Source organism: Furipterus horrens, unplaced genomic scaffold, assembly GCF_987537825.1.
Source record: "Furipterus horrens unplaced genomic scaffold, mFurHor1.1.pri manual_scaffold_7, whole genome shotgun sequence".
In the NCBI taxonomy this organism is placed as follows: domain Eukaryota; kingdom Metazoa; phylum Chordata; class Mammalia; order Chiroptera; family Furipteridae; genus Furipterus; species Furipterus horrens.
This window is the reverse complement of record NW_028327177.1, coordinates 770,475-784,064: the sequence shown is the minus strand read 5'-3', so window position 1 is coordinate 784,064 and position 13,590 is coordinate 770,475. Positions and strand designations below refer to the sequence as shown.

The following is a 13,590-nucleotide window of genomic DNA, read 5'->3' as shown; positions in this document are numbered from 1 at the left end:
ACGTCATCTTAAAGCACCGGCCCGGGGCCAGGGCTGGCACTTGCTGCCTGCGGCCCAGAAACGCTGGCACTAACTAGCACCTGATATGCACGCTGGACGTATTCTTCTTGTCAACCTCCTACAGAAACACCACCTTCAAAGAAACCGTTCCCACAGGCCCTGGCCGGGTAGCTTGGCAGGTGAGAGTTCTGTCCTAATAGGCACAGTTGCGGGTCCGATCCCCTCCCCCGTCACAGCACATACAGGCGTCTACCAGTGACGCATAAATGACATGGAACAACAAACCGAAGTTCCTCTCTTTCTAAGATCAGTAAGTTAAAGAAAGAAACCACTCACAAAAACACCAGTCGGGCACGTCTGCCCACCCGCGCTGAATGCTGAGCCTCACCCAGTTCCCCAGGAGACAGCCCGGGCAGCCCAGCCAGGCTTCCGGGAGAGGGGCGGGGGGTGGGGGGCAGTCCTCCCGGCCGCACCCCAGCCCACTCCAGGGTGAGGAATGGTGGCCAGGCTTGGAGGACACCCGAGCCTGGCATGGGTGCAGAGCCCTGCCCTGCACAAGTGGCACGGGGCACCTGCTCCTCAGTCTGGGCGAGGCGCTCCCCAGAAGGCGCTTTCCCAGGGGACGCTCTGTCCACGGGGCTGGGCACAGAGCTCCGGATGGCACAGTTGCGCGTGGCCAGCGTACTCGCAGGCTGACGCCCTTCCCCACCCCGGGCCAGGCCCGCTCTCAGAGCAGTTACCTGCCAGGGTCCATTTACGGGTCTCCGCGGCAGCAGGGACCACCCTGACGGCTGCAGGGGGCCCTTCAGTCCACAGTCCCCGACAAGCAGCCTCCGTGGAGTCTCCACCCCGCTCCACCCCCACGGTTCTTCCGCTTACAGCGCCCATCGTGTACGGAATGCGACACCCTCCCCTTCAAAGACTGGCTTCAACATCGCCTCCTGTCCGGACGCTAGACCCCAGTCCCGACCCCGGTCTTTCCCGCACTCCGCAGCCCTCACGGTTCCAGGAGAGCGGGGCCTGCGCCCCGAGGCCCAGAGCCGGCGCGCAGCAGATGCTCAACACTCGCGCGCTGGATAAACCGAGGGCTACAGGCCCGGGCCACAGCGGGAAGACATCCCTGCACCCGTCGGGCCGGGGCGGCCTGCTGCGGCCGCCGCCGCCGCCGCCACCCTCCGCCCGGGCCGGCCGGCCACGTGGCCCGCGGGCCCCGCCCCTCTGCGCTCGGGCCGGGGCCGCACTTGGCCTACCGCCCCTAAGCCGGCACGCGGGCGGCACTTGCGCCCCGCTCCCTGACGGCGCCGAGCCGCCACTGCAGCCCCAGCCGCCCGCCCGGCCCGTGAGGCCTGCGGGGCGCGGGCCGCGGTACTCACACGCCTGTCAAAGACACGGCAACCAAACTGCAGGGGTCGGCGCGCGGGACTGAGGAGCAGAGGGAGGGCGGCCCAGGTCGCGCACCGGAAATGAAGCCGCGGGCTCTACCACACGACGCGGGCTGGGACGCGGGGAAAGCGCCTGGAGCGCCCGCCGCCGGAGCCCTACGCGCAACTCTGTCCGCGGCTGCGAAGACGGAAGACGTAGGGGGGCCAGCCCGGGGCTCGCTCTTCTCCGGAGGAACGGGAGCACCCAGCTGCGAACAGGACCGCATGCCGCTCGGCGCCCCTCCGCTGTGCCGGCCCGATGGACTCGTCCGGCCAGGGCGGGAGGGGGGTGGGTACGGCCGGCACGCTCGGGGTGACGCACGGGGGCGGGGCCAGCCCGCCCGCAGCCGGGCGCTGGGGAGACAAAGGGGAGGGCAGCGGCCAGTCCCGCCCCCAGCGCCCCGCCCCGCGCGGCCGGCCCGGCGGGCTTATGGCTCCCGCGTCCCCGCCGCTGCTGCCATGTACCCCGCAGGTTCCCCGGCCGGCCAGGCCCCGCGCCGCGGCCGCCATCCCCCGCCCGGGCGCCCTGCGCAGCCGCCGCGGCCCTCCGCGCCCGCCCCAGCCCCTGCCGCGCGACCCCGCGTGGCCGTGAAGATGGCCTTCCGCAAGGCCTACTCCATCAAGGACAAGCTGCAGGCCATCGAGCGCGTCAAGGGCGGCGAGCGGCAGGCCAGCGTGTGCCGCGACTTCGGCGTGCCCGGCGGCACGCTGCGCGGCTGGCTCAAGGACGAGCCGAAGCTGCGCTGGTTCCTGGAGCAGCTGGGCGGAGAGGTGGGCACGCAGCGCAAGAAGATGCGGCTGGCCAACGAGGAGGAGATCGATCGCGCCGTGTACTCGTGGTTCCTGGCGCTGCGCCAGCACGGCGTGCCGCTGTCGGGGCCGCTCATCCAGGCGCAGGCCGAGGCCTTCGCGCGCCAGATCTACGGTCCCGAGTGCACCTTCAAGGCCAGCCACGGCTGGTTCTGGCGCTGGCAGAAGCGTCACGGCATCTCCAGCCAACGCATCTACGGCGAGGCCGAGCCCCTCGCCGTCGGCCCTGCGCCCGGCCCGCCGGTCAAGCAGGAGCCCGCACAGTCCCCTGGGGCTGGCCCCCTGCCCAGCCGCGTCCCGGCCCCGCCACCCCCTGCCGAGGGTGGCTATGGTGATGAGCAGATCTACAATGCCAACGTCACCGGCCTGTACTGGAAGCTGCTTCCGGAGCAGGCTGCACCCCTGGGCGCCGGGGGCTGCGGCCGGCGCTGGCGGGGCGACCGGGTGACGGTGCTGCTGGCCGCTAACCTGACTGGCAGCCACAAGCTGAAGCCACTGGTCATCGGGCAGCTGCCCGACCCGCCCAGCCTGCGCCACCACAACCAGGACAAGTTTCCGGCCTCCTACCGCTATAGCCCAGACGCCTGGCTCAGTCGCCCTCTGCTGCGGGGCTGGTTCTTTGAGGAGTTCGTCCCGGGCGTCAGGCGCTACCTGCGCCGCAGCTGCCTGCAGCAGAGGGCCGTACTGCTGGTCGCCCATCCGCCCTGCCCAAGCCCAGCGACCAGGACGCCCACCCTGGAGGAGAGCGAAGAGACCCCCAGGCAGTTCCGGCCTGAGCCCCTCAGTCCTCCAGAGGAGCTGCAGACCCCCGACGGGGCCGTGCGGGTGCTCTTCCTGTCCAAGGGCAGCAGCCGAGTGCACATCCCGGCTCCACTGGAGCAGGGAGTGGTGGCTGCTTTCAAGCAGTTGTACAAGCGGGAGCTGCTTCGGCTGGCGGTGTCCTGCGCCGGGGGCTCCCCCCTGGACTTCATGCGCAGCTTCATGCTCAAGGACATGCTCTACCTGGCCGGCCTCTCCTGGGACCTGGTGCAGGCGGGCAGCATCGAACGCTGCTGGCTGCTGGGCCTGCGGGCGGCCTTCGAGCCTCGGCCGGAGGAGGACTGTGCTGGGCAGTGTGCCGGCCAGGCTGAGGAGGCGGCCGAGCACAGCAGGGTGCTCAGTGACCTCACACACTTGGCAGCCCTGGCCTACAAGCGCCTGGCACCTGAGGAGGTGGCTCAGTGGTTGCACCTGGATGACGATGGGGGGCTGCCTGAGGGCTGCAGGGAGGAGGCAGGCCCTGGCCGGCCCCCTGTGGTGGTCCCTGTGGCCCTCCCACCCCCTGCCAGCCTACCCTCTGTCATGACGGGTGGGGAGGAGGAGGAAGAGGCCGCTGTGCCTACCGCCGGGGAGGCTGTTCGGGGTCTGGAGACAGCTCTGCGGTGGCTGGAGAGCCGGGACCCCCAGGAGGTGGGGCCCCCGAAGCTGGTGCAGCTGCGCTCACTGATCAGCATGGTCCGGAGGCTGGGGGGCATTGAGCCCTCCCCTGCAGCCCCTGACAATGGGGTGTGACCAAGCCAGCCCTGTTGGCCCCCAGGGGCGTTCGTTTTGCTGCACCTGGAGGGCGGGGTCACACACAGTCTCCCCTTTGCCCTCCTCCCTTCCCCTGGGGTGGCCCTCCCCGTGGCTAGGGGTACAGGGATCCCAGCTCAGCCTGGCTTAAAGGAGCTGTGTTGGTGAAGGGTCACCCTGCTCCACTAGTGTCCCAGTCTCCAGGGGGCGCTGGAAGAGGGGCCCTGGGCTTGTGCGTCTCCTCCCCGGGCAAGCACGGAGGATCTGTGGTCTCAGCCAGGGCCCCTCCCACAGGCCCGGCTCACACACACCCCAGCACTTACCAGAGCACAGTGCCCTGTGTTCCTGCCCTTGCCACGTGGGGCAAAGGCCTCTAGCCCCCAGCCCCTTCCTGCCCGGTGGCCTGTCAACCTGCACTGGACAAGGGCGCAGTTCTCCCTTTGACCCGTAGCCTTGGTGCTGCGTGGCTCTCGCACCACAGCCATGTGTTCTCAGTGGGAAGCACACTCCTGGGTCTTGTTTTAATTGCATTGAGTCCATTTCTACAGATGCTCTGGGGGGAGGGGATGGTGTGGTGTCTCAGTCCCAAACCTGGGCTGGATGGGGGAGGGAGGACGGGATCGCAATTGGGCCTCCTAATGTCCTGGGTGCAGCAGAGGCATAGATTTCTGTTCCACTCGGACTTCTAATTTTCCTGAGAAAATACATTCTCCCAACTCTTATTCTGTGGGGTTGGCGTGCAGCTGGACTTTGGCCCTGGTGACTTGACCAATGACTGGACAAGCTCCACAGCCACACCCTGCTGTGTCCAGGCTCAGGGCCCAGGGCCACCCACCTACCAGAGCAGGCCCCATGGCACTGACAGCCGTGTGGGACGACCCTGCAGTGCCTTAGCACCCCTGGTTCGTCCTCTCTCCTGGCACGGTCAAGGGTCAAGGGCGTGGCTGAGCAGCTGCTTCCCCAGCCCAGGAGTTGGCTCTCTGGGCAGCAGTGTGAAAAGGCCTGTGTTCCGGCCCAGCCGTGTGCAGTCGGCCTGCTGCCCTGTCCACTCTGGATGCAGATCCCTGCTGGGGGTCTGAGGCTCGGAGATGCCTGTCCTCCTGGGGGCTTCCTTTGCAGAGATGCTACCCAGAGCCCTCGCGAGGGGCAGGGGACTGGCAGCCAGGTGCTGCCTGCCCCTCCGCACGGTCCCCTTACCCATGTGGTCTCAGTGGCCCCAGGCTGCAGACTGGTGGTGTTGGTGGAAGGGCTGCACCTCGGGGAGGCCGCTAGAGGGCGTCACTGAGTAATTTCCACGCATGTCCAAGAACATAAACTTATTTAGAAGGGCCCTCAGTCAAAACACACACACACAAAAAAAATCTCAAACCTGAAAGCTAAGGGAAGGTGTGGAGAATCGGCTGGCCAGGCTCAGGGCAGCCACTCCTGTCGGGGCTCACCTGGCCCCTCTTGCCAGCTGGCTGGGGCCTACACACCTTGAGGACTGGCAGCCTCAGGTGGGCCCTGGGTCTCTAATCCAAGCAGCTGGCACAGGGCTCCAGGACTCTTGTCTTTTACACCATCTGCCCCGCCTGATAGGGACCCAGGGCCAGGAGCCTATGGGGTGTGTGGGAGGCAGACCTTGGCCCAGATGGGCACCAAGTAAGGGTGCCACTGAGGTCCCATGCAGCAGCCTCTGGGAGGGGCCCTTTGGGCTGCATCAGCTGCCCGCTTTGGCTAAGGTTTCCGTCTCACCTCCCCGCCTAGCCCTCCGCAGGCCTGGGCAGGAGGGCTGGAATCGGCAATGAGGCCATGTCAGGAGCAGGGCCTCTTGCTGCCTCCAGTTGCACCAGTCCCCTCTTACCTGAGGACCAAGGCTGCACCCAAGAGAAGGCTCTGGCCTGTCCCTGCAGCCCTGTGTGAATGAGGGTGGTCCATGCTGACCCAGGGCCTTAAGAAGCTAGTTTGAGTGCCAGTCAGGTGTGAGTCCGGGAGCCACTGGCTTCACTGGGCTGGCAACCCCCTCACAAGAGGGCCTATAAAGGAGTTCTCTCTCGAATGGAGGGACTGGTGTCCTGTGTGCCTTGGGACAGAGGCTGCAGGCGCCTGGCCCCGTGGGCGGTCCCAGCACAGGTCCCTGTGATCCCAGTGCTGCCACTTTGCAGCTGCCCCTCTCCCTGGACTCAGCTCAGTGTGAAGTCACCGGGCAGCTGGGCCGGAGGCTTCCTGTGGTAGATCCCAGGGTTTGTGTCTGAGCAGAATGGCCACAGGGGACCCTGGCTGGTGGCCTCATTCCGCAGCCTGCCCCTCACCACTGTTATCTGCTGGGCCCCTGGACATTTGAGTTTGCTGCCCAGGTGTGTGCCCCTGAGGAGGTGCTGTGTACCGCTGGGGAGGGGTCGGGGCTGAGGCTGCTAGAATTTCTTCATCATCTGCAAGCCAGAAACTGACCCTGCAGGGTTACACACCCCTGGCCCTGGTGTGGGGACCCCTGCATGCAGCGGGAGGTGGCTGGGCACAGAGCGGTCGGCTTCCCCCCACCCTGTTCACAGCCCTTTCAGGAACACTCCAGGTGGTGGTCACAGCTCTTCCAAACAGTGGCCCTTGGTCGGGGCCACTGCCAGCTCCCCATGGGCTTGACGGTGGGCAGGGTAGTGTGTGCACAGGCTTCTGCTGAAAGTGCCCCTCCCTGGTCTGCATGTGTGTCTGGGGGGTGGGGGGGAGACCAGACTCTAACAGTCATGGGGTCCCTGCCTTACCTGAAGGGGCTGCATGCTTGGGACCTGGCCCCCTAAATGTCAGTCACAGAGAAAATCTGAGCAAGGAGTAAGAGGGGAGTGCTGTCAGGCTGAGGCCCGTCATCCAGACTCCAGTCCGGGGGTCCAAACTCAGGTCGGGGAGCCGGGTGGGAGCAGGGCCCTGGACACAGCTGGGCCCCCATGGTGGGGCCTGACGCCGGTGGCTGGTGGGCTGCACACTGGCGGGGCCCGTTCACACACAGCCTCGCTGACGGCAGAGCCCACCTGGTGAGGTGGGCCCGGTGTGCTTTACAATAAAGGTCAAACATGTCACCTTCACATGCACTCCCGTTCTAAAGTCATTTGTGCAGCTCTGACCAGTGCTTAGATGCAGAACGTCTCACAGGTTGAAAAGTGGGGAGGGCATAAAATGAGACAACGTTGAAGAAGAAGAAACCGTACCACACACTCCGGGTTCCTGAAAGCATGTTAGCCTTGCGATGTGAGGTGCAGGGTCCTGGCCAGCCACCAGCGGGGCTGCCACCCTGCCCCCTCTTGAATCAATGTACTTCCAGCTGGGCTGCAGGCTCACCAAGGTGCCTCACTCAGGGAGTGGCTGGCTGGACCAAGCCCACCTGGTCCCCAAGAATTGAGATGACGCACCGTTGGGACCCACTCTCAGACAGCCGAGGGTGAGGTCACATGCACAGCTCTCAGATGACAGTGTGGGTCACTAGCAAAGCCTCTAGGATTCGGTTTTATCGGCCTTCCATTAAAAATTGGCCACTCCGTGCTACCAGACAGCGACTTTATTCCTATCTCACAGGCGAGAAAACCTGGGGTAAAAACGGACTCAGGCTGCCCCTCCTAACAAGTGGCAGGTCCAGAGTCAGACCAAAGGAAGGTAGGAATAGGGTGGCCAGACACCCTGGGGAAGGGGCTGCCTTGGGGCTGCGTGGGCGGCAGACCACCAGGAAGGCGCAGATTCCTTTCCTAAAGCCTCACCTGGTAGGTGGCAGCAGCCATAAGGTGGAAGCCAGGGGAGCGCCAGCCTCTGGGGCCTGTGCCCTTGAGGCTGCCCCATGGGGCCTTGTGGGCAGTGCAGGGGACTAAGCTGCAGGTGCCCCGCCCACCCAAAGGCCCCAAGCCTGGCTTCAGGCCCCATTCCCAGCCTGTCGCTTTGTTCAGGGACATGCTAGAGAGCCAGGTCCAGTCAGAGGCCAGGCCTTGGGACCCTCCAGGACTCTTGACCAAGAAGGGTCATCAGGGCCAGCTCCACCTACCACAGGCCAGGAGCTTAGATTCTGGGGGAGGGGTGCACACCCAGCAGAAGCCCAGTGTGTGGCCCACTGTCCCGAACCTGGAGCGGCCCCAACACAGCCATGGCCAACCCAGGCCCAGGCCGGATGTGGTGGCCTAGCCCTGCTGGCTGTACTGAGGGGCGTGGGTCTCATGTAGATTCCCAAGTCCTTGATCCCCAGCTGGCTGCAGTCACACCACTGACCCCGCGCCAGGGGCTCTGCACATGCCTGTTGCCCACTGGCACGCCCCGGACCCCTGACCAGCACTGCCCTCGGGGCCCCCTTCACCCCTGATGGCGGGCCACCGTGAGGCCTTGTGCCTGGGTGGAGGAGCAGGGAGTTCCCACGGCTGAGGGGACCCCTCCAGCTCCATGCTTCACATTCCCTGTGCGGGAGGTGTGGTGCAGCCAGTGAGGCTCCTATAGGTTGGAGAGAGAACCACTGTCCCCAGGACGGGGCCAGGAGAAGGGAGTGGGTGGCAGGGCTGCTCTGGGCACCCAGGGGCTGTGGCCCATGTCCGCGTCCGGCTCCTGCACCTTATTTCCTGCTGAGCTCCTTGGCCCGGCAGGTGGCGGCCTCCACGGCGCTCATGGTGGCAGCCCGCAGCCCGCCCTGCTCCAGGGCATGGAGGCCATAGATGGTGGTGCCACCGGGAGTGCACACGTCTGTCCGCAGCTGGGCAGGGTGCTGCCCCTTCTGCAGCAGCATCTTGGCTGTCCCCTGGGGAGAGGAACATTGGGGGCCCATGACTCAGGGGTGGTGGGCGGCCCCTTCCTTCTCCAGCTCAGCCCACTGCACAGCCAGCTTTATCAGCGTCCCCATGGCTCCCAGGGGGCACACAGGCCCATCCCCTGTCCCTGGCTCCCCTGGGGCCGAAGTCACTCACCAGCAGGGTCTGGGCGGCGATACGGTGAGCCAGGCCACTGGGCATGCCCATCTTGACGGCACCTTCAGCAAGGGCCTCCGAGAACAGGCACACCTGTGGGGGCAGCGGCATGAGGGCGCCAGCACTCCCCTGGACACGGCACCCAGCCCAGAGGAGGCTCAGAAGCTTCAGGAACAAGGCGCAGAGTGCTGGCCACCAGGGCAGGGCTCAGGGCCGAGGCCTGGGCCCAGGGGTCAGCCAGGAGCCAGCTCAAAGGCCCAGGGAGGCAATGATGTGGGGGAGAGCAGAGCTCACAGGCAGCTGGGGACCAAGCCGCCAGGTCCCAAGGGCAGGGGCTATTTCCCTTGGCCAGTGGCCGGCTGTGGGGGATGAGGCGACCAGGCAACACTCACGAAGGCCACACCACTGCCGCTGAGGCCAGTGTGGATGTCCACTTGGGCCTCAGGCACCTCCTCGCATCGCCCGCAGGCCTCCAGCAGAGTCTGCAGTAGCTCCACCTCGCTGCTCCTGGCACGGCGACCACGGGCCAACACCATGGCCCCCTCCTGGACCACGCAGGGCAGGTTGGGGGAGACCCGCAGCACCCGCGCAGTTGGGGGCAGCAGCTGGCCGGAGAGAAGCTGCAGTGAGGGAGCCTGTGGGACCGGCCTGCAGGGCAGGCATGCGCCTCAGCCAGGCCCCCTCCCCTACTTCCCAGGGATGGTGCCCGGAGAAACCTGAAAACCACAGTCCCCTTAGCCACCTGGCCACCTCTGCAGACTGCCCAGGAGGCTGTCTGCCATTTGTCCCACCCACACTGAGCCCAGGACAGAGCTGATCTGAGATGGCAAAGGCTGGAAAGATGAATCTGGCCAGAACAGCCTACTCTGGGGTCATAGCCTCATCCCCACCCCCATCCCATGGGCCACTCACCTCCTCCAGGGTGCTCAGAGGGACCCCAGCAGCCACAGACACCAAGATGTGCTCAGGGGTGACCACAGGGGCCACCTCTGCCAGGACGGTTGGCAAGACGTGGGGCTTGGTGGCAAAGAAGACGAGTGGGCAGCTCTGAAGCACCTCCTGGTTGGAATGGGTGGTCTGGCAGCCCAGAGCCTGTACCGGGAACACAGGGACCAAGACTGGGTAAGTGGCCATCTTCCCAGACCACCATCCTTCTAGCTGGAGGCCACCCTGCATTCCCATGGGTCCCCACGGGTCTCTCCCATTGCAAATGCCTGCACCACCCCCAGGACTCACCCGGCCCATCCAGTCTTGCTCAGGACCCAACCCTGAGCCCCACAGACACCCTGACACCAGCACCTCTGTGAACACTCCAACCCCAGTGGGTGCCCAAGACATCCCTGTGCACTCAACATACCACGCACGCACACATGTGCATACACACATACACATGCAAACTCGCACGTGCACACACCCACCCCTTCACTGTGCCCTGACCCTTCACAGCCTTGACCTTCCTTCTGGACTTTGACTTCCCCTTCCCCAGCCCAGCCCAGCCCAGCCAGTCTCAAACTTTAGCTACACAAGCAGCACTTCCCTGGCTCAAGAAGTATCTCAGAAAGACAGGAGCCAAGAGCTACCCTAGGCCACTGTGGGAAGCCTCAATTCAAAAGAGCTGGTCCCCAGCTCACCCGGAAGTGACAGAGGTTCCTGTCAGTTGGCGCACTGGCCAGCACGTGCTGGGCTTCCACTTTTCCTGGAAAGGCAAAGGCCTGGGGTCATTGAGGAGGCTGGGTGGAAGGAGGAGGTGAATGAGTCAGACTGGCCTGCCCCTTACTGAAGGCTGTCAGGTTCAGCCATGCCTGGGCCATCCTGGCCTTTGGCTGGCCTGACACTACTCTCCAAGAACCCAAGTGCCCAGCAGGGGTGTTCTGTGCAGCCAGGACCAAGTAATCAGATCCATTTAATTCAACTCGCAGTAACCGCTACTGCCTGCTGCTACACAGGGTCCAGGAGCTTGCCTCGTCTTGTGAGGACACAGATTCCAGGGGCCTCTGCTTCCAGAAACTGGGAGTCTGGATAGGAGGGGGACGGGACGGGTAGGGAGGCTCAATGGGGCTGAGCTTCCCCAGGAGAGGGTGCGTCTGTGTCCGAGCAGAGGTTGGGTGCTTATTTGGTATAGAAATCACCTGTGCTGGCAGAGTGGGAGGCTAAGGAGGCTGAAGTTCTGAATGCCTAACAGGACAGCAGGAGTGCACCCCAACCTGAACCCAGAACGGATTCATCATGACAGTGATGTCCACTGTGCTCCACACGGAATCTGGGTAGCGTGGGAGGCAGGCGATACTGCTGGGTGTTACAGGTGAAACACCTGAGACTTGCAGTAAGCTATTCTGTGGCTGATTTTGACCCCTCCGGGCTTTGATTGATGGCTGAAGGCAGAAAGACGGACCACTACCTACATGTAAAGGTTTCTGATTACGGTGGAGTAGGGTTAAGACAGCACGCTCGTCCCTTGCAGTAAACCAGAGTTTCTCCACAAGGGATGACCTGGCCCAAGTGTCCACAGTGCGGAGGCTGAGAAATCCTGTGGGGTGCCACCAGCAGTGGGGCTGGCACCCAAACAGGAAAAGGAATCGGAGGCTCAGAGAGGTCAAGCACCCCAACCAAGGCCAGACACTTGGCTGGAGATCCCAGGCTCTCAGCCAGCGCTGCCCAAGAGAAGTGTCACTGGAGCCACACACACAACCACATTTTCTAAGTCATATGAAACAAGTAAGAAGGACCAGGTGGAGTTAACGGTATTGTATTTTATTCACCCCCCAAATAGTATCCTTCCAACACATAATCACTATTAAAAATTACTAGGTACGTTGCTTTCCCTTCCTGTGTGCTCCATCTCCAGGTCAGATATATATTTTACTCTCCACATTTAACACTTAATTCGGACCGGCCACATTTCAAGAGCTCTGAAGGCCACAGGCGGCTTAGCTGCCGCCGACCCTTAGGATCCCTGCCGTGTTCTCAGGGGATCGCAGCCCCAGGGGAGGGTCCGCGTTTCTCCCCGGCCACGGCTGCCCGGCCCTGCACCCCCCTGGTTCCCCTGCACGCGGGGTCCCGGCTGCCCAGGCTCCGCCCACGGACTCTGCAGGATTCACCCCTCTGAGCAGAAGAGCTCCGGCCTGGCAAGCCCGTCCCGCCCAGGCCAGGCCGGCTTCGGACGCCCCCATGCGCCTCACACCCGCGGCGCCCCACCTGTTCGGATGAGGCCCTGCGCGATAGCCTCCGCCATGCGTCCAGCGCCCACGAAACCCACGCGCCTAGGACCCGGTTCCACAGCCGCCGCCGCCATATTGCCTCAAGGCTCCTAGGTCGCATCTCGCCCCGCCCCCGGGCCCGCCAATGGTTTTATAGCCCCGCCCCCATCTCGTCATTGGCTACCGGGACATCACGCTCCGCCCCTCCTCCCTCGCTTTACGAATTGAGCGGTGGGCCCCGCCCCCTCTATGTTCATTGGTCTGAGTGTGCGTCAGTGCTCCGGTGGGCGGGGGCCTGGGCGGGGCGCGTGACATCGCAAGGGTCGCAGAGACCTGCGTCCATGTGCTGAAGACGGTGGCGAGCCAAGGCACAATTCTGAGCGCGTATGTGCGAATTAGGTCCTGGCTTTCCAAAGGGCAGCTTGAGAAGCTCCAGTCAAAGCGAAGGGTCGGAAAGGGTGAGGTCTCCTCTGACCCTGTCCCGAAGGCCAGTGCCCTAGAGCGTGCTTGGTGGGTGTCCCTCGTGGGGACGCTGCAAAACCCAGGAGGCCACTGATTGGTGGTCGCTGCGCAGCTGGGCTTCCAGGAGTGACAGCTCTACTTTTTTAAATAGTTTATTTTTTAAAGATTTTATTTATTTTTAGAGAGGGAGCTAAGGGAGAAAGAGAGGGGGAGAAACGTGTGGTTGCCTCTAGCGCGCCCCCAACTGGAGACCCTGGCCCGCAACCCAGGCATGTGCCCTGACAGGGAATTGAACCAGCGACCTTTGAGTTTGCAGGCAGGCGCTCAATCCACTGAGCCACACCAGCCAGGGCTAAGATTGCATTTTAAGGATATCTTATTTTCTTTTAAACTCTACTTCTATTTTCTAAGCTCTTCAACAATGGAATTCAACGCTGCCCTGCCGCGTGTGGCTCTGCTCTGGGCAGGCATGAGTGCCACACAGCAGAACTGACAGCTGCAGTCTCGGCCTGAGGGCCTGCATTCCATCTGGGAGACAGCCCCTCTATAGCAAACACGCACACACAGGAAACCCAGGGGACTCAGGACAGACTAGTATTGTGTCCTGCCAGGCATGTCCAGGCCTCTCTGCTCTGTGCTGGCTCCATTCCCACTGTTCTCACCCAGCTGGTCCGAGCTACAACCCAGGTGCCATGCCCTCCACCAAATCCCTGAACCTCACACAGAGCTTTCATGCCAAAGGGCTGACTCCCAGGGGTTACACTGAAGGCCACACCCAGGCCCTGAAGCTCCAAAGTGTGGGGGAGAGGGGGCCTCCCAGGAGTTGCTACACAGCAAACAGGCAGCGCTACAATCCAGCATGGCTGGGTGGGCATTAGAGCCACAGCTGAGACCTGAAAGGCAGGGTGGCCCTGACCTGAGTGGCTCACTGGATAAACATCCGGGCTTGCGGGGGAGGGGGGGGCGGGGGCGGGGCACGTGCAGTAAAAGCAAAGCTGGGCTCAGAGAGAGGTTGGGCACTGGGGACAGACAATACTGTCTGAATAGACAAGGAAGGCACAGACGCGGCAGCCACTTCCGGGTCAGGAGGAAGCTGGGAGTTCTCAGCACGAATGCGGCAGAAGGCATGGGAGTGAGAGCCCCTGAGAAGAGGTGCACCTCAGGCTGGGAAGGGTCCTGGGTGGGGCAGTCCAGTGAGGGTTTTGGAGCAGGGTACTCCTGGGTCCCCACCTCAATAACGACTGG

The 13,590-nt window shown here is 63.7% G+C and overlaps 2 protein-coding genes across 3 annotated transcripts; one reads left to right on the top strand and one right to left on the bottom strand.

Annotated features, from left to right (window-relative positions):
* The first annotated feature begins 1,817 nt into the window (after nt 1–1,817).
* Nucleotides 1,818–4,504, top strand: TIGD5 (tigger transposable element derived 5). The gene has a single exon (XM_090283272.1). The coding sequence runs from the start codon at nt 1,881–1,883 to the stop codon at nt 3,780–3,782; it is 1,902 nt and encodes a 633-aa protein (XP_090139398.1). The 5' UTR covers nt 1,818–1,880; the 3' UTR covers nt 3,783–4,504.
* Nucleotides 4,505–7,293: 2,789 nt separating this feature from the next.
* Nucleotides 7,294–12,019, bottom strand: PYCR3 (pyrroline-5-carboxylate reductase 3). Of its 2 annotated transcripts, XM_090283263.1 has the most exons (6): nt 11,882–12,019; nt 10,318–10,382; nt 9,599–9,778; nt 9,079–9,291; nt 8,687–8,779; nt 7,294–8,520 (listed from the first exon to the last, which is right to left on the bottom strand). In XM_090283263.1, exons 1-6 carry the CDS (start codon nt 11,976–11,978, stop codon nt 8,338–8,340), a joined length of 831 nt encoding a protein of 276 aa, XP_090139389.1. In that variant the 5' UTR covers nt 11,979–12,019; the 3' UTR covers nt 7,294–8,337. The 2 variants fall into 2 exon arrangements, with proteins under 2 accessions (XP_090139389.1, XP_090139390.1); XM_090283264.1 differs by lacking the exon at nt 10,318–10,382.
* Between the last annotated feature and the right edge of the window lie 1,571 nt (nt 12,020–13,590).

What these genes read in the sequence shown, in the direction of transcription:
- TIGD5 (XM_090283272.1), top strand. Translation starts at nt 1,881, where the DNA reads ATGTACCCCGCAGGTTCCCCGGCCGGCCAGGCCCCGCGCCGCGGCCGC.
- PYCR3 (XM_090283263.1), bottom strand. Translation starts at nt 11,978, where the DNA reads ATGGCGGCGGCGGCTGTGGAACCGGGTCCTAGGCGCGTGGGTTTCGTG. An exon ending in GCAGGGCCTCATCCGAACAG is followed by an intron (nt 10,383 to 11,881) that starts GTGGGGCGCCGC and finishes TTGCCTTTCCAG; the next exon opens with GAAAAGTGGAAGCCCAGCAC. An exon ending in GCGGCAGTGGTGTGGCCTTC is followed by an intron (nt 8,780 to 9,078) that starts GTGAGTGTTGCC and finishes CTGCCCCCACAG; the next exon opens with GTGTGCCTGTTCTCGGAGGC.